At 45.2% G+C, this 19,320-nt stretch overlaps 1 protein-coding gene across 3 annotated transcripts in view; it reads right to left on the bottom strand.

Moving 5' to 3' along the window:
• The window catches only part of MGLL (monoglyceride lipase), a 130,081-nt gene extending 123,172 nt beyond the window's left edge, over positions 1–6,909 (bottom strand). Inside the window, exons 1-2 of one of the 3 annotated variants that reach the window (XM_049863145.1) lie at positions 6,702–6,909; positions 5,271–5,415 (exon numbers count right to left, since the gene is read on the bottom strand). In XM_049863145.1, the coding sequence (XP_049719102.1) occupies positions 5,271–5,395 (125 nt within the window). In that variant the 5' untranslated portion in view covers positions 5,396–5,415; positions 6,702–6,909. The other 2 variants (XM_049863147.1, XM_049863144.1) reach the window with 2 other exon arrangements.
• Between the last annotated feature and the right edge of the window lie 12,411 nt (positions 6,910–19,320).

The following is a 19,320-nucleotide window of genomic DNA, read 5'->3' as shown; positions in this document are numbered from 1 at the left end:
AGGCTCTGCATGGCCTAGCAGCATTTCTGTCTCTAGGTATCTGCCACATTAAATTGTAATTATCCATGGATTTGCCTACCCCTCCCCGCCCCCTTCATCAAACAAAATGATCTTTGCAACCCTCTCCTCACCCTGGTGCCCAATACAAAGCCTGGCACATGCAGATGTCAATAAATGATTGTTTGCTAGACTGACTTGTCGGCTTGGAATAGGACCAACACTCTCAGAGGTGAGCCCACAGAGCCTGTCTCACCAGAGTTCTGGGGAGCCCAGGAGCAAAAAGCCTAGCTCCTCACAACTGAGCCTAGCTCGACCCAGGGACAGAGCTCGAGGGGAGAATGAGGCTCTCCTTCTACCCACAGAGACCAACAGAATGGGATTCACAATGTCACTTTTAGGGACAAGTGTGATTAGTCGACCCTGGGGATGTCTCCTCCATTGAGGGTATCTAGGCTAGCTCACAGGTAAGTGAAGCGACTGGCTGGAATTCAGCACCTCTGGTCACATAGACGGCATGCGCTCCGAGGAGGAAGCAGTTGGCCAGGGCTACAGGAGTCAGCAGAGACTGCTGGAAAGACTGAAACATCTCTTTACACTCCTTCATACATCCACTCACGGGTGAGAAGCAGACCCTGGAGAATGGTGCCCAGAACACTGAACCACACCTTAGGCTGGGAAAAGAAAGGCTCTAACTGCTTTACAACCTGGTTAGAAACCTCGGGAGGCAGGGGGCCAAGGAAAAACCCAGTTTAATCATTTAGAGCAAGATTCCCAGACGGCAATGGGGATAGAAATAACGTTCAGTCAGATGGTGAAGACTCTTCATCTCCGTAGTCTGGCTGCAGGTGGCTGGGAGGACTCTTCTCTTTTGGAGCCATGGGAGCCACACCCAATGGCTGGCGGCTGATTGGGGAGCGGGGAGAAAGGGAGGGAGAGTGTTTTGTACCATTTAAATATATCCCAGCTTCGGGGGAGTTGCTTCTTCTCCAGGTAAATTTGCATAGGTGGGAGGATGTGTCCTAGGATGGCACTGCCCACAGCTCCAGATATGGAGAGGGAAGGCTTCTTAGAGAGAGGGATCAAAGTGAGGAGGGGAAAGGCAGGCCTGAGAGGGATAAGTCGGCTAAGCCCCACTCAGGAAATAAAGAGGCGCAGCAGGGGCCTTGGATCATAGATTCAACAGACCATGAATCGGGGACATTCCAGAAACTATGCCACCTGCTTGTCCCCCTTGGTGGTCCATCCCTGCCAAGTGCCCTACCTTCAGACCCCCAATTCCCTGTGATCAACCACACAGGCTACAGATAGCTTCAAGGGCAACTCAGACTCAGAGAGGTGTGAGAGGAGGCAGAGTCCTGAGTGAGGGTATGGCTGCAGGGCAGATGGAGGAAACCAGCCCGGTTACCAAAGTCTGAGCAAGAAAGGAGAAGAGAGCAAAGCCAGCAAGATGCCAAGAAGAAATTTCAGGGGCTTAACTTCTGGAAGGAGTCCCTGGGTGGTGCAAACAGTTAACGCACTCACTGCGAACCTAAAGATTGGTGGTTTGAGTCTACCCACAGGCAGCTTGGAAGAGAGGCCTGGTGATGTACTTCCAAAAAATCAGCCACTGAAAACCTTATGGAACACATTTCTACTCTGACACACAAGTGGTCACCACGAGTTGGAACTGATTCAATGGCAACTGGTTACTGGTTAAACATTACTCAAGGGCACAAATTTAGCCTTGACTCTCCCAGCTAAGGCATACACCAACTACACCCCACCCATGGGTCCGCCTCTATCACCCTGTGGAACTCATCACTGGCAGCCTGCTACAGAACCAATGTGGAAAATTCCAAGACACTGAGTCACCCAGGGCACCATGAGATGTTCTTTCCAAATGGATACATATCTTTAATCTATTCTTCAGTTTCATTACAGTCTGAGTAAAATGATTAGGGAGAATTAATCATTCTATTCCTCTTTATGATAGGAAGTGATCTTTACCCTAACCGAAAGGGTAAGAATTTATCAGGAAAACACTGCCTATAGAAGCAAAAGTCCATCTTGCTCAGTGGTGTGGTAAGAATTAAAAAGGACCAAACCCAGGTGTTAACTAGCTGGGTTATCTTGGGTGAGGTTCTTTGTAACACTAGACCTCTGTTTCCTCATCCGTAAAATGGGAATAATAATAGTAATACCTGCCTCTCAGTGTGACATGAAGATTAAATGAGATCATGTATGTAGACCCTAGAACATATGTAGTGCTCAGTTAATATGAGATAATTCTGATATACCTTAAGCGTAACGCTTATTACCTTAAATAATACTAGACAAGCATGAATCTGCCTTGACACTGCCACATGTAGGTTTAAAATCTCTGGTTCATGAAAACTGTTAAGTATTGTGCCTCTGGGCTGCTGTGTTAAAAACAACCTTGTGTTTGGATGCAAAAATTCTAACAATTCCAGAAATGCTTTCTCCTGAAGAGGCTGGCATTTAGATAATACAATTTGCTTCATTAGAACAGGTTAAACCGGTTTATCAGGTTGTGGCCAACACCTGTAAATCCATGTTGCCTTGAGCACCTGCAGAGCAGGTCTTAGAGTTCAGCAACTTCTCTGAGGGCAAAAGACTCCAGCAAGTGCTCTGGGCAGGGCCGAGGACAAAGCACACTTGGCAACTTGTTGACCAGAAAGAACATCAATACAAACCAGTGCCAACTAATAGACAGCAGGGAACACACCTGCCTGTACAAGGTGGCCTCAGGATCCTGGGGTGGCTTCCCAGATCCCAAGTGCCCCAGTGAGAAGGATGGAAAAGGAGCAAGCGGGGGAGAAGGTAGACTCTGACTGGTGCCTTCCCCGTGGATGGTAGAGCAGGTGTGGACAGTTTTGTCTCCTCTTTCTTCTCTCCCTCTTTTTCCTCCTAACTGGGAAGAGATGTGATCACAGCCAGGGAAGATCCTAAGCTGAGGAGGGGGATAAGACTGGAGGACACTCCCTCAGGGATAGTCTGAGGCCGACAGAGACTCAAGGCCTCTTTCCTCCTAAAAGCAGATGGGACCATGCTTTGCAGGCAAGAGTGTTGAAATGCAACTGCAGGGACATCAGTGGACCACAGTGGAGGGCAGGCCTGCTGGGTGCTGGCACCGGCCAGAGCAACCGATCTCAGGTGTGAAGTTTGGAAATGCTTCCCTACCACTTGGCACAAGCCTCTGCTCTGAGCCTCCTCACTGCTTCCCACCTCTGTGACAGTTCTGGCCTCTCCTCTAGGATCCTTGACATTCCAAGACCCACAACCACAGAGCTAGCATCTTTACCACAGGGGGACGCCAGAATCCTGCTCCACCATTGGTCAGTGCTGGGTGACTGTGGCATATTTTAAAGACTGCTCCTGACAGAGGGGACACCTTGGAGGGGGGGATATTCATCTGCATCATCCCAGATGAGGAGGCAGGGCAGGCAGGAGGGTGGCCCCTCATCCTTATCTGTAAAGTGACGATGACACAGCTCCGTGAGCCTCAGATGCTACTTGTTTTGTTGCTCTTTCTGTTCCAATGCGCCTGCCCTTAATTTTTCCCAGATCCATGCTTCCAAATCCTAGGGCCCAGCTGCCTCAACCTCCACCCTTACTCTTACTCCCGCTGGCATCCACCACTGGGTAGAATCCAACTTCCAAGAGCCAGCTCAACCTAAAATAAGAGGTTATCTCCGAATAGAGCTGGAGCAAAGGACAGCTCCCTGCAGGGATAATCTGTGCGTGCGGGTTGTAAAACCAACCACCCAGGCAAGGGCAGCCAGCTTGGCCATTGCTGGACCTTCACCCCACTGCCACCCAACACGTCCCTCTGCCCTGTTGAGGATTGCCGGCCCTCTTTATTTGACCCTCTAACTAGGACAGCCTCACTCCTTAACAAAGCCCAGAGTCTGAGGCTCGGACATTGCAAACTTCTACTTTCAATTCTTTATCCTCTTTTTGTATAGTGATAAATAACTCACCATCTACCACTAATTTGTTAGAAATTAAAACAAGAACATGCAATTCTACAGCCAGCTAAGTCAGAGTGGGGAATTAATGATTAATTAGCATTATAATGCTTGACAACCCTCTTTCTCTGCTTCTTCCTCCCCATCTCTCCTCCTTTCTCCCTCCCTCCCTCCTGCTCTGACACACAGACTCACATACTCTCCTCTAGAGGAAATCTTTAAAATATTACAGGAACTGGTAGGCACTATTGTCAGCCACTTTGGGAAGACACCAGAGAGAAAAAAATAGCCAGCTTGCATAGCTGCTTAGAAGCTGTGATTTTAAGCCAGAGTTGCTTTAAAAGTCTGTATCTCTGGTGGGCCAGTAGACGGATTTAATGTGCAGCAACATGGATTATACACACCTTGTTAAAGGAATAAACCAAACCCACTGCGACCCTATAGGATAGAGTAGAAAGAACTGCCCCATACGGTTTTCAAGGAGCAGCTGGTGAATTCGAACTGGTTAGCAGCCAAGCTTTTAACCACTGTGCCACCAGGGCTCAGGAGACATTTTATAGCTGTGTTAGGGTTAGGTGGTTGCTGAAATACGAAGGGAGACAATATCCTCACCATACCTTGTTCCCTAGGAGACAAGAGGCCTATGAAACAGGTAAAACAACTTCCATGGGAGAGGACACTTTCACTTGTCACTAAGTCAATCAGTTACTACAAATAATTTCTTTCCCTCAATAACACAAACAAGCAGGGTTTCTCCTGTTTCATACAAGAGAGAAGAGGAGCAGCAGACCAGAGCCTATTGCTAATAGCCAGACAAACCCTTGATGGAAAATGGAAAAAGTAATTGAGATGGCAAGAAATTAGGAAGAAACACCAAGACCCCTCCCTTCCTAGTTACACCCTCTTTGGAAGCTCATAATTCAACAGGAAACAAGTGCAAAGGGTAAAATATATATAATATTTTGGTTTTCTTATCCACCGGCATGTTTTTCTCTAATTGTTGGGGCTTGATGTTAAACAAATGCCTGTACAACAGGAAATCAACCAAAGTTCAAAAAACAAAGTCCTGTGGAATTTTTGAAAACTGCTATAGGTAGAATCCGTATCCTAGTCATTATGAGGATAGAACTCCGAGTTCTTACTTTAAAAAATTATGAAGTCTGAATCTTGGCTATGTTCGCACCACTAGGCCTGACGTTAGAATCACATGTGAAGTAGGTCTTGTAGAAAGTGGCCCACAGGGAAGAGAAGAAGACAGCAGCCTCCCCACCCGATGCAGCCAGCCATCTGGGAACCACTTACTTGGGCTCGCCTGTGGGTTTCCAGTACTTGCAGAAAAGGCGCTGCCCGTCAGCGTTAATCAGGTGAGGGAGGTCCTGGTATGGAGCACTCTGTGGGGTCCCCCTGGGAGAACTTTCCTCTGGCATTCTGAAAGGATTTGCAAGTCCTTAAAAGAAAGGAGGATATTGTCCCAAGTCAGAAATATGGCAAAAACATACAGGGATGGGGAGGAAAGACTTGTTCAGAATCAATAACATTAAAAAAAAAAAAAAAAAACCCGCAGTTTAAAAAACTTCATTTCAAAGGTTTCAACATACATACATTTCTTGCAAACCTCTTGAAGACTGAAAAATCCCATTTGCTCTTCAGAAAATGCTCACTTTTCTAAGTGCCTCGTTACAGCTTTTTCCCCCTTCCCATCTGTGTTTATTTTAAATCATTTCAGGACACTTAATCTTAACGACTATTTTAGCTGTAATCAAGTGGAAATTATAGTCAGTTCTATGTGTACAAAGACCCAGCTGCACGAAGACCCATCTATCTTAAAGTCTCCAAGGAACAGTTTCATGGGGCCCAATAACCAGGGGGATGATACTCCGATGATTCCTCGGGGCTGAAATTCCGGAGCGGTGATGACAAACCTGTTTCCATCATGTCCTGGGTTTGCATTCCAGAAGGGCGACAGCCTGAAGAATCAGAGCCAGGCAAATAAGGGCTGTTCCCTCCTATCCGCTGTCACAGGGCAGCATTCAAGCAGTCCCGAGCCCCTCTCCTAGCCTCCATTCCCTCCCTACCCTCCACCCCTCATGATCTGCCTTTTGGGTTTTCGGAGTGCTGAGCCAGGAGCCTGCAGCCAGCTCTCAGTGACAGGCTCTCGGTTCTCCCCGCCTTCCCCAAAGGGGAGGACAGGCGCTGGCGATCCTCCGCTACTAGTTCGTTTCAGCACTTTTCCTAAACGAGTCGCTGGATGGACCTGGAGAAGGGAGGGGCTTGCCAGTCCCGCACCCACCGCCCGGGAAACGGGAAACCGCCCCGCGAACAGGCAAAGCACCTCACATACGAGCAAATGCGGGTCACCGAGACAAAGTCAGCCGCGAAGGTTCTGAAAAACTTTGCTTCCTGCCTGTGCCCGCTAGCAAAGGGAATGGAGCTTTGCGGCTGTCATGGGAAATGCCACCAGAAAAACCGGAGGCTTGGCCCGGGGTCCCTGCACAGGGCACAGTGGGGACTGGAAATATGGAGTGAATGAGAACAAGTTGATTTGGGGTCTGCTGCGAGGGAGCAGAGAGGGCGCGCGCGCAGGCATACACACCCCGCGCGCACGCCGCGCGCACACTCACGCGCACACACAGCCAGGCGCCGGGAGCCCCGCCGAGCTTGCCGCGGACCCGCGTGCTGCCCTCCACCCTCCGCGGACACTCGCGGGCGGGGCGAGGGCCGGGAGCTAGTTACCGGGGCCACGAGCTCCGCCGTCCGCGTACCCCGATCGCCGCTTCGTCCTCCTCTGCCGGGGCCCAGAACTGGGCCAAGCTGTGTGCCGCAGGCTCCGTGGTGGCAGGGCGCGGCGTCTGAGCCGCCACTTTATCCCAGGTCCCGGCTCCGCGGCGGGGGCGGGCGGCCCGCGGTGGGTGGGGAAGCGCGGCCCAGCCGGTGGCGCGGGGAGGCGGTGCCCGGCCCACGTGTGCCGGGCCTCAGGGAGGAGCGCGGGGGCGCAGTCGGACCGCCACGCGCGCCACCCGGCACGGGAGCCACGGCCCGGCGGAGCTGGGCGCTCCTGTCTGTATCTGTGTGGGTCTGAGTGCGCGCGTGTGCTGTGTGTACGCGCGGGTGCGCGGTGTATCTTCGCACACCAAGGCTAGGGAGCAGGGGCGGATTATCCAATAAGCAAGGCAAGGGGTTTACTTGTGGTTACTTACTAATCTGTAGTGAACAATTTCACATAGGTTTCGCGGCATCAAAGATTCTGCTGAGACACACAGGGTGTACCATATACACCAGAAACCCACATAGACTTAGACACAGACATCACACATACACAAAATTCACAGACAAAAACACATGCAGATATATGCAAACACAGGTATATAGACAGCATACCATATACACCAGGTGCACACACAGAGGCACACATCCAGACATCACAGCACACAGAGATGCAGACACATAGACACATATACACACACAGAGACATACGCTCACTGACACACCACAAACACAAACACATGCAGATATACACACAGATATACAGGCAGCATACCATATACACCAGGCACACACATAGAGACACACACAAACACAGACATCACAGCACACAAATACACAAAGATGCAAGCAGACACACTCAGTGACACACTACACCCACAAAGACACACACACATAGACACACACACACACACAGTCACACAGAGACATACGAGGACACACCCAGGCATACACACACCACACACACAGACATACATAGGCACATTCAACCCCCCCACATATATCCAGGCATACACGTGTGTGCACACACACACATAAACAGATACACACCACACACAGAGACACCCATAGTCACACTACACACACACGCCTACAAAGACACACTCACACAACACACAGAGACATACACAGGGTCAGACACACACATAGTAAGCTGAGATACGGTCGAGGCAGACTGGTGCATGTCTACAAATGCCTTGTCCTCTACTCCCACTCTTAGGAAATGCCCCTGTGCCCCAGGAGCCAGGTCCTCCACAAAATCTCCAGCGCATCTACCCAGGCCGGGGAAAGCTGAACGCTGTTCAGAGTAAGTGGCAATGCAGCTTGGTTGTGTGTGGGGGAGAGGGGGGAGCTAGCGAGGGGAATACAGGGAAAAGCCTGGACTTAGAGTCAGACCACCTAGTTTGAACATCAGCTCCTCCACTTGCCCTTTGAACCTTGGTTTCCTTACCTGCCACATGTGAGTGACAATGCCTAATTCCCAGAGGAATGTGAGAAATGTCCCTGGCTCACGCTGACCTCACAGGCCTCCATGTCCTTCCTTTCTCTGCAAATGACTTTCCATGGTAGCGGCCTTGAAAAGAACTGCTGTCCTCCAGAAACTGGTGTCTCAACGTCTTCCTGTGTTCAGGAGCCTGCAATCTAACTTAATAAATAGAATAGCCTTTGAGAAGGAACTTGGGTTGAAGGCGCACCTTCGAGAAGGAACTTGGGTTGCAGGTCACCAGGCCTTGGACAGAGACGAGGAGTGAAGTGACTTCTCCTCGGGGCAGCCCAAGAATATCCCTGTGTGCAGCAGAGAGCTAGGAGAGCTAAGAGCACTGAATTTATTTGGAGTGTCATTTTTGGGAAGAAAGGGTAGTTGGGGATCGATGGGTGTGATGGGGGCCCAAGGGCCCAGCAAGTCACCTTTTGTGCAGCTATTATTTCAAAATTTCCCAGCTCCAACAACAGTTCATGATTTTAAAAACTCTGGAGTCGTTAAGCTATCGAGCAACCCTGGTGGCATAGTGGTTAAGTGCTACGGCTGCTAACCAGGAGGTCAGCAATTCGATTCTGCCAGGTGCTCCTTGGAAACTCTATGGGGCAGTTCTACTCTGTTATATGGGGTCGCTATGAGTAGGAATCGACTCGACGGCAGTGGGGTTGGGTTGGAGTTGTTAATGGAACTTTAGTAAAAATGGTGGTTGAAAGCCTAAAGAATTCCTTCTAGCTTGGTTACCAGCAGAAATGAGAAGATGGTGTTTGGTCAGCAAGCCAGTAGTCTGGGAGTTAAGATTAAGTGTCTGCTCTGCCGTATCTGGCTTTTTTTTTTTTTTAACTGAACTTTTTATTTTGAGGTCATTGTAGATTCACATGCAGTTGTAAGAAATACTAGAGATTCTGTGTACCATTTACCATTCCCCTCAGTGGTACTATCTTATAAAACTATGGTACCTACCACAACCAGGATATTGGCATGGATACAGTTAAGACACAACACATTTCCATCCCCACAAGAATCCCTCAGGATGACCTTTTGTAGCCACATCGCTTCTAACCTATCCCCAAAACCTATCCCGCCTTCCCATAATCCCCGGCAACCTCTAATCTGTTCTCAATTTCTCTTATTTTGTCATTTCAAGAAGCTATATAACAGGAATCTTACAGGATGTGACCTTTTAGGATTTGCTTTTTTCACTCTGCATCACTCTTTGGAGATTCATCCATGTTGTTATGTGTATCAAAAGTTTGGTCCTTTTTACTGCTGAGTAGTATTCCATGGTATGGACATTATCCTATCACTGACAGCACTGTACTTTAGGATAGATCTTGAGATGTTCTTTTTGACAGTGAATGCCATGCCATTCCTGTTCACTTTGCCATTCCCAGCATAGTAGACCATATGATTGCCCTATCCAAAATGGCCAGTATCAGTCTATTTCAGCTCACTAAGGCCTAGGATATCAACCTAAAGGCATTTCATTTCATTTTTGACGACTTCCAATTTTCCTTTATTCATACTTTGTACATTCCACATTCCGATTACTAATGGATGATTGCATCTGTTTCTTCTTATTTTGAGTCATCCCACATCTGCAAACGAAGGTCCTGAAAGCTTAACTCCAATCGTGTCATTAAGGTTGACTGTACTTTGAAGAGGCAGCTCTTCCCCCGCTGTATCTTGAGTGCCTTCCAATTTGAGGGGCTCATCTTCCAACACTGTATCAGACAATGTTTTGCTGCTATCCATAAGGTTTTCACTGCTTTTTTTTTTTCCAGAAGTAGATCACCAGGTCCTTCTTCCTAGTCTGTCTTAGTCTGGAAGCTCCACTGAAACCTGTCTGCCATGGGTGACCCTGCTGATATTTGAAATACTGGTGGCATAGCTTCCAGCATCAAAGCAACGAGCAAGCCACCATAGTATGACAAACTCGACAGTTTTCAACCATTTCTGTGGTGTTTGGCGGGAGTAGAACTATCATTGTCTAAAAGTGTTCTGTCTCACCGGGTTGGACCCTGACCACAGACACATGAGGCAGCCCAACTGAGACTGGAAGACCTTCTCAGGCAAACCCAGGCTAAACTGAGCTGAGCCACAGAATCATGAGCTAAGTTAATGGTTGTTGTTTTCAGCAACTATTTTGGGGGTGGTTGTTTTGCAACAATAGCTAACAGATTCAGCAGTGGAAGTTACCATTACATTTATCATCTTAAGCATTCAGGTTATTCTGTCTCTGTAATTACTGTGGGACCTGGAAGGTGGGATTCTGTAGTTCCAAATTAAAAAAAAAAAAAATTTTTTTTAAAGTGCTGAAAATTTGAATGGAGGAAGAGAAAGAAAAAAAGAAACACTTTGTACTATACACAATACCTACAAAACAGAAAATAAATTTGCAAGTGACAGACAACAAACAAATTAAGAGGATGAACACAATGCTGTAACTAAAAAGATCATAAACATTCTTAATGTTGCTACAACAGGGTATATTGATTCCATTGTTCTAGCTCATTGAAGTGTGTATGAAAATTTTCCCAAAGTCATTTCTGCTTTGGCCCTCTTTCTGTGTTTTTCCCATAAAGTCTTAAGTTTTTCTTTCATAATTTTCTTCCTGTAGAGGAGTCCACGGTTGGGAAAGGACTGCTGGATATGAAATGTGACTGTAAGTTCTTAGGCATGTGTTGATGTAAAAAAGCTCGTTTTTCTCCCATTGAATGTTGGCACAGCCTCTAATTCTTTCATGAGAGCACAGGCATAGGCATCACTGGAAGTCATTGTAACAGACAGCATATCTGGTCGTCAAAGGCCTTTCTTCGACCACTGATGGTCATGGGGTGAAAGCAAAGTGGCGGATTGTTCATCTTTTCAGTGTGTTTCCCACAGGAGTTGCATCAGCTGGAACCTAGATAGGTTGGTGAATTAACAGGTGTTCATATCCATACTGCCCTATCTTTGCAGCCAGCCCTATAAGGTCAGCCCTAACGTGGGATTTGACACCGCAGAGAAGTTTCTTTACTTGCCCAAGGCCACATGTGAGAGGGTGGCAGAACCAGACCTTCAGCCTGACCTGTCCGCCTCTGTGTTCCTCCCATGCTAACACATCCAATCACATGTGGACCAAGGTTCTGGGAAGATGGATTAAGGTGTTAAACATTCTGTGTATTAAATCACTCTAAACTGCCTTGGAGGAAGTACAGCCAGAATGCTCCTTGGAAGCAAGGATGGCAAGATTTCATCTCACATACTTTGGACATGTTATCAGGAAGGACCCGTCCCTGGAGAAGAGCATCATGCTTAGTAAAGTAGGTGGTCAGTGAAAAAGAGGAAGACCCTCAATGAGATGGATTAACACAGTGGCTGCAACAACTGGGCTCAAGCGTAACAAGGATTGTGAGGATGGCACGGGATCGGTCAGTGTTTTGTTCTCTTATACATAGGGTTGCTATAAGTGAGAACTGATTCGAAGGCACTGAACAACAACAAAAAACATCATTGTAAGAAAAGCCCTCTTAATTCTCTTTTAAGCCTTCTGCCTAGTGAAAGGTGAAGGTTTTAACATGCCTTTCACATCTTTCTAATGCTTGTTAGACTTCCCTTTACACAAAGGCAGCCATGTGTACCAGAAGTTAACTCTGCTTTGTTTTCATTGGTTTCATTTACAGGTTACCTTCAAAGTGTGGCAGTGCTAGTTTTCTATTTCAAGAAACCTTCTAAAATAAACGTATTGAACTTTATAACATGGGTTGACTTAAAGAACGGTATTAAGTAAATGACAGAGCATGTGGTAGATATGGCAAAACAATCGTGCCGCTGGTGTGGCAATGACTGTAGTTTGGGAAATGCAGGGGGAAGCGGGCAGCTGGAAGACCTGGGTGTAGCCCCATCCTGCAGCAGCCCCTGTGGCAGCTCCTTCCACACACACACCCAGGAGCTACTTTACTTCTGGGCTTCAGCTTCCTGTATATCAGCTGAAGGATTGGCTCAGATGGTCTCCAAGGATCCTCCCAGCTCTCGGTAAATACATAGCTGTTTTTGCTGTGTATTTAAGTGAGAGGGTCAGGCCTATTGGGAAAGGTTATTAAGCACAATCAAATCTACAAGGATGGTCCCACCCACACGCTGCCTTCTTTCAGTGCACGTGGCAAGCTCAGAAAGTAATCAATCAGTTACTGGGCCCAATGACCGTAATGGGATTGCACTCAGAGGTGAAGGAGAGGTTCTTTCACTGGTTAATCTGGTTAGTGAAGCAGTTAAAGTAACACATGTTAGAAAAATATTCCATTGGCGTCATTATAACCTCAAACAAAATCAACTCTGCTAGCAAGTAAGTTTTGGGTCAGACACGTGTATCTTTCTACTTTATTAGTTAAAAAAAAAAATGTAGCTGCTTTCAGAAATAGGTGCTATTGTCCTCATACTAGAGTTTGGCCTCTAAAGGCAAATGAAGTGGTGGTTATGTTTAGGCAGGGAAAGTCCAAAGAAGGGTTGAGTAACTGTGCAGAAACTGTACATATGCATAGACATCTCCATATAATTTAGGCCAAGTTAAGAAAAAAAAAAAGAAGAAAAGTACACCTCTTCTATAAACAATAGTAAGTTTTTCTTTTCTTTTTTTTCTGGTCTATTTTTTAATTTGCTGGTTCTAGTCAGAGGCCATGTGCTATGCTCGTTAAGGGTACAAACCCTGGGGCCAGACCATTTGGTCAGAATTTCAGCCCTTGGACTTACAAGCTCTATGGTCTTGGGTAAGTTACTTAGCCTCTCTTGTGCTAGATGCTACGGAGATGAACACCACTGTTCCTCTCCTCTCATGAGTTACAGTTCAATAAGGAATTGGGAAAAGCAAACTAATCACAGCCACAGAGGTGGGTTTCTTCATCAGTAAAACTGAGGTAATAATAGTGGCTACGTGGTACAATGGTTGTCAGGATTAAATGAATTACATATTCAAGAACTTAGAACAGTGCTTGGCGTACAGTAAATGCTTTATGTGTAAGCTATAAAAAAAAAGTATCATTAAAATATTATTATTGTAAAATAGCATCAATGCCCCAGTTCAGACGGCCTTTATAAATGTTACACGCCAACAACGCATGTCTTAATAAAGCCATGTTATCTTATACAACATTAAATGTACATTTCCCTGTAAACCAAGCAAAGATGGCAAGTCTTGAGGAGGATTTTATAGCTGAAAGGTGTCCTAGATATTATTTAGTCTAAAACCAGCATTTTGTAGTTGAAGAAATTGAGAGCAGAGAGGTAAGATGACTTGCCCAAGGTTGCACAGCAAGTTGTTGGCCAAATCTGAATTAGAACAAAGGATCCAGACACCTCCCTTTGCATCTCAGGTGCTATTTACACCATTGTCTTTGTTATGTGAATGAGGCAGGATTGGTAGGGTGTATCTTAAGTCAATCTCTTCTGAAATATAAAAGAGATTAAACAAGCAAGTAGAGCAGACAGAGGAAGAGAGATGCCAAGCCATAAGAAGATAGCCCAGGAGAAGAAGCTCAAAGAGACAAGGACCTTCCTCCAGTGCTGACAGAGAGAGAAAGGTTTCCCCTAGAGCTGGCACCCTGAATTTGGACTTCTAGCCTCCTAAACTCTGAGAAAATAATTTCTGTTTGGTAAGGCCAGCCATTTGTGGTATTTCTGTTAGAGCAGCACTACATAACTAAGACAGAACTTGGTACTGGAAGCTGGGGTGCTGTTCTAACAAATACCTACAATGTGGAAGTGGTTTTGGAATGGGGTAATGGGTAGAGGCTAGAAGAGTTTTAAGGTACCTGTCTTAGTTATCTAGCGCAGCTATAACAGAAATACCACAAGTGGACGGCTTTAACAAAGAGAACTTTATTCTCTCACGTCTAGTAGGCTAGAAGTCCAAATTCAAGTTTCTCCTCGCAGGAACCCCAGGACCAAAGGACTTGCTCTGCTCCCAGCACCGCTTTATTGGTGGTATGAGGTCCCTAGTCTCTCTGCTCGCTTTTCTCTTTCATATCTCAAAAGAGACTGGCTGAAAACACTATTTAATCTTCTAGATCTCATCAGTATAACTGCCACTAATCCATCACATTACATCATAGTGATAGAATTTACAACACATAGGGAAATCCCAACAGATGAAAAATGGTAGACAATCATACAATACTGGGAATCGTGACCTAGCCAACTTGACAGATATTTTTGGGTGACGCAATTCAGTTCATAACAGTACCTAATGTTGTTTTTAGATGCCGTGGAGTCAGTTCTGACTCATAGGGACCCTATGTACAAAATAACAAATACTGCCCGGTCTTGCGCCATCCTCACAATCATTGTTATGTTTGAGCCCATTGTTGCAGCCACTGTGTCACTCCATCTCATTGAGGGTCTTCCTCGTTTTCGCTGACCCTCTACTTTACTAAGCATGATGTCCTTCTCCAGGGACTGACCCCTCGTAATAACATGTCCAAAGTATGTGAGAACTAGTTTCACCATCCTTGCTTCTAAGGAGCATTCTGGTTGAACTTCTTCCAAGATAGATTTGTTTGTTCTTTTGGCAGTCCATCATATATTCAATATTCTTCACCAGTGCCATAATTCAAAGGCATCAGTTCTTTTTTGGTCTTCCTTATTCATTGTCCAGCTTTCACATGCATGTAAGGCAATTGAAAATATCATGGCTTGGGTAAGGCATACCTTAGTCTTCATGATGACATCTTTGCTTTTCAACACCTTGAAGAGGTCCTTTGTAGCAGATTTGCCCAATGCAATGCATCTTTTGATTTCTTGACTGCGGTTTCCATGGGTATTGATTGTGGGTCCAAGTAAAATGAAATCTTTGATAACTTCAATCTTTTGTCCATTTATCATGATGTTGTTTATTGGTCCAGTTGTGAAGATTTTTGTTTTCTTTATGTTGAGGTGTAATCCACACTGAAGGCTGTGGTCTTTGATCTTTATCAGTAAGTGCTTCAAGTCCTCTTCACTTTCAGCAAGCAAGGTTGTGTCATCTGCATTACAAAGGTTGTTGATGAGTCTCTCTCTCTGATCCCAATGGCCCGTTCTTCTTCATATAGTACAACTTCTTGGGTTATTTGTTCCACCCACTGCTGTCGAGTCAATTCTCCTCATGAGCACAATTAAGTGTTCTGGAATTCCCATTCTTTGCAGTGTTACACATAATTTGTTATAATCTAGAGTCAAATGCCTTTGCATAGTCAATAAAACACAGGTAAACATCTTTCTAGTATTCTCTGCTTTCAGGCAGGATCCATCTGACATCACCAATGATATCCCTGGTTCTAGGTCCTCTTCTGAATCTGGCTTGAATTTTTGGCAGTTCCCTGTCTATATGCTGCTACAATGGCTTTTGAATGATCTTCAGCAAAATTTTACTTGCATGTGATATTAACGATATTGTTCGATAATTTCTGCATTCTGTTGGATCACCTTTCTTTGGAATAGGCATAAATATGGATCTCTTCCAGTTGGTTGGCCAGGTAGCTATCTTCCAAATTTCTTGGCAGAGTTGAGTTAGCACTTTCAGCCCTGCATTCATTTTTTGAAACATCTCAGTTGGTATTTCATCAATCCCTGTTGCCTTGTTTTACATCAATGCCTTCAGTGCAGTTGGACTTCTTCCTTCAGTGCCATTGGTTCCTGATCATATGTTACCTCCTGAAATGGTAGAACATTACCTTTTTTTTTTTTTTTTTTGGTATAGTGACTGTGTGTATGCCTTCCATCTTCTTTTGATGCTTCTTGCATCATTTAATATTTTCCTGGTAGAATCCTTCAATGTTGCAGCTGGAGGCCTCAATTTTTTCCTGAGTTGTTTAAGCTTGAGAAATGCCGAGCGTGTTCTTCCCTTTTGGTTTTCTAACTCCCTTTTGCTCTCATGGACTTGTTCTAATTTTCTTCAGCTTCAGCTTGAACTTGCATGTGAGCAATTCATGGTCTATTCTGCAGTCAGCCCCTGGCCTTGTTCTGACTGATGACATTGAGCTTTTCCATTGTCTTTTTCACAGATGTAGTTGATTTGATTCCTGTGTATTTCATCCAGCAAGATCCATGTGTATAGTCACCGTTTATGTTGTTGAAAAATGTATTTGCAATGAAGAAGTCGTTGGATCTTGCAAAATTCTATTCAGCAATCTCCAGCATCCTTTCTATCACCAAGGTCATATTTTCCAACTACCGATCCTTCTTTGTTTCCAACTTTAGCATTCTAATCACCAGTAATTACCAGTGCATCCTGATTGCATGTTAGATAAATTTCAGATTGCAGAAGTTGGTAAAAATCTTCAATTTCTTCATCTTTGGCCTTAGTTGTTGGTGTATAAATTTGAATAATATTTGTATTAACTGGTCTTCCTTGTAGGCATATGGATACTCTCCTATCACTGACAGCATTGTACTTCAGGATAGATCTTGAAATGTTCATTTTGACTATGAATGACACCATTCCTCTTCAAGTTTTCATTCCCAGCATAGTAAACCATATGATTGTTTAAGTCAAAATGGCTGATACCAGTCCATTTCAGCTCACTAATGCCTAGGATATACATGTTTATAGTAAAAGCCTATTAGGCACTTTGAAACTCTTCCTAGAGAAAAGTTCTTGTAGAAGTGGTTTTCATGCCTAATAGTAAAAGCCTGGAGCTCTGGTTGTGCAGTGGTCAAGAGCTTTGCTGCTAAACAAAAGGTCAGTGGTGCAAATCCACCAGCTGCTCCTTGGAAACCTTATAGGGCAGTTCTACTCTGTCCTGTAGTGTTGCTATGAGTTGGAATCAACTCAATGGCAATGGGTTTGATGTTGCTATGAGTTGGAATCAACTCAATGGCAATGGGTTTGATTTTTTTCAGTCTTTTTTTTTTTTTTTTTTTTTTAATAGTAATAGCCTAGATTGCCTTGAAGAGTCTGTTGGTAGAATTATGGATGTCCAAGACAGTTCTGGTGAGATCTCTGAAGGAAGTGAGGAGTGCTATAGAGAAAGTCTCTATCATCTTAGAGAACACATACGGTGCCAACAACATTAGAATATGGCTAGAAATGTGGATGTTAAATGTACTTCTGGCAAGGCTTTAAAAGGAAATGATGAACATGTGATTGGACAATGAAGGAGGGGCAGTGCTTTTTGTACAGTGGCAAAGAGCTTGTCTGAATTCTGTTCAAATATTTGGTGGATGGTAGAATTTGTAAGTGATGAACTTGGTTATCTCGCTGATGAGTTTTCTAAGCAAGACCTTAAAGGGGCTGTGTGGGTTCTATTTGCCATTCGTAATGGACTGAATTGTCTCCCCCCAAAATATGTGTCAGCTTGCTTAGGCCATGTGTGGTTGTCCTCCATTTTTCGATTTTCTTATGTGTTCTAAATCTTAATCTCTGCCTGTGGTTAAAGAGGATTAAGGTGGGATGAACACCCTTGCTCAGGCCACATCCTTGATCCAAAGTAAAGGAGTTTCCCTGGGTTGTGGCCTGCACCATTTTTTATCTTACAAGAGATAAAAGGAAAACGAAGCAAACAGAGAATTGGGGACCTCATACCATCAAGAAAGCAGTGCTGGGAGCAGAGCGCATCCTTTGGACTGGGGTCCCTGCACGGAGAAGCTCCTAGTCCTGGGGGAAGACAGACACAAAGAGAAAGCCTTCCCCTGGAACTGATGCCCTGAATTTGGACTTTTAGCCTATTTTATTGTGAAGAAATAAATTTATCTTTGTTAAAACCATCCACTTGTGGTATTTTTGTTATAGCAGCACTAGATGACTAAGACACCACTTACAGTAAAATGTGAGAGGAAAGAGATGGACTTAAAAATGAACTACGCAAAATGAAAACAGAACTTAAAGATTTAGAAAATTTTGTTATACAAACTAAGGACATGTATCCTAGAATTTTCACCCTGGATGTGGCTACACAATCTTTGATAAAGAGACTAAGCCTGTGACTGGTAGATCTAACTAATGACTGGAGCAGAAAACCCATCAGTTTAGATATGAAGGGGACGGAGACAGGATGAAAGGAAAGGAAACGGTCAGCCTCTTGGAATTCTACAGCAGGAAACAGGCCAAAGGAGGTACATCTGTTATCCTCCAAGAAAAGAAAAGGACCATCCCTGGAGCATCTCAGATATCAGCAGAACTGTTGGAAGGAGCACAGGAAGCAGGGCCTTCTTGGTTTCAAAGGGTGGAGCCACAGCCTCCTAAGTTTCAGAGTTGGTTCTATACTCACCAACTTGTTTCTGGAGTGTGAGGCTGCTGTTAAGGTGTGCCAGGGGGATAGGGCCACTGCCCAAACTAAGGGGATGGGGCTGCCATGCCCAAGGCCCAGAAGAACAGGGCCTGCCAGTGCCAAGGGGATGGGGTCACCACTCAGATGGCCTAGGAGAATGAGGCTACCCAAAGCCAAGGGAGCAGACTTGTTGTCCCAGAAGACCTGGAAGATGAAGCTGAAGCCTTTGGCCTGGCTTCAGAGTCCAGAGATTGTGGTCAACACCCAGAGTCTGGGGGGCAGGGCAATTGCCTGGATGGTCTCAGAGAACAGAGGATTATTTTCAGGCCTCGACAGCTAATGTAAATTGTTCTGCTGAGTTTTGGACTTGTTTGGTGCCAGTCATCCCTTCTTTTCCTCCAATTTCTCCAGTTTGTAATGGAAATGTCTATCTTGTGCCTGTTCCACCACTGAACTTTGGAAACATAACTTGTACTCTAGATTTCACAGGCTCACAGGTGAAGAGGAATTTTGTCCCAGCATGGAAAACACCTCAAGTCTCATCCGTATTTGATTTACATGATTCAGAAGATGAGATTTTGGACTTGGAGTTGATTTAAGACTTTTGAGATGATATGATGGGATGAATGTGTTCAGCGTGTGTCAAGGACATGAATTTTGGGGGGCCAAAGGGTGGAATGTTATGGATTGAATTGTGTCCCCCCAAAATATGTGTTGTAAATCCTAACCTCTATGCCTGTGGTTATAATCCCATTTGGGAATGGGTTGTCTGCTATGTTAATGAGACAGAATTAGTGTAAGATGTATCTTGAGTCAGTCTCTGTTAGATACAAAAGAGATTAAACAAGCTAGCAGTACAGAGATGAGGGAAGAGACGTGCCAAGCCACATGA

The sequence above is a fragment of the Elephas maximus genome, chromosome 20 (assembly GCF_024166365.1).
Source record: "Elephas maximus indicus isolate mEleMax1 chromosome 20, mEleMax1 primary haplotype, whole genome shotgun sequence".
NCBI lineage: Eukaryota > Metazoa > Chordata > Mammalia > Proboscidea > Elephantidae > Elephas > Elephas maximus.
Note: the sequence above shows the minus strand (reverse complement) of the source record. Positions and strands in the feature narration are given on the sequence as shown.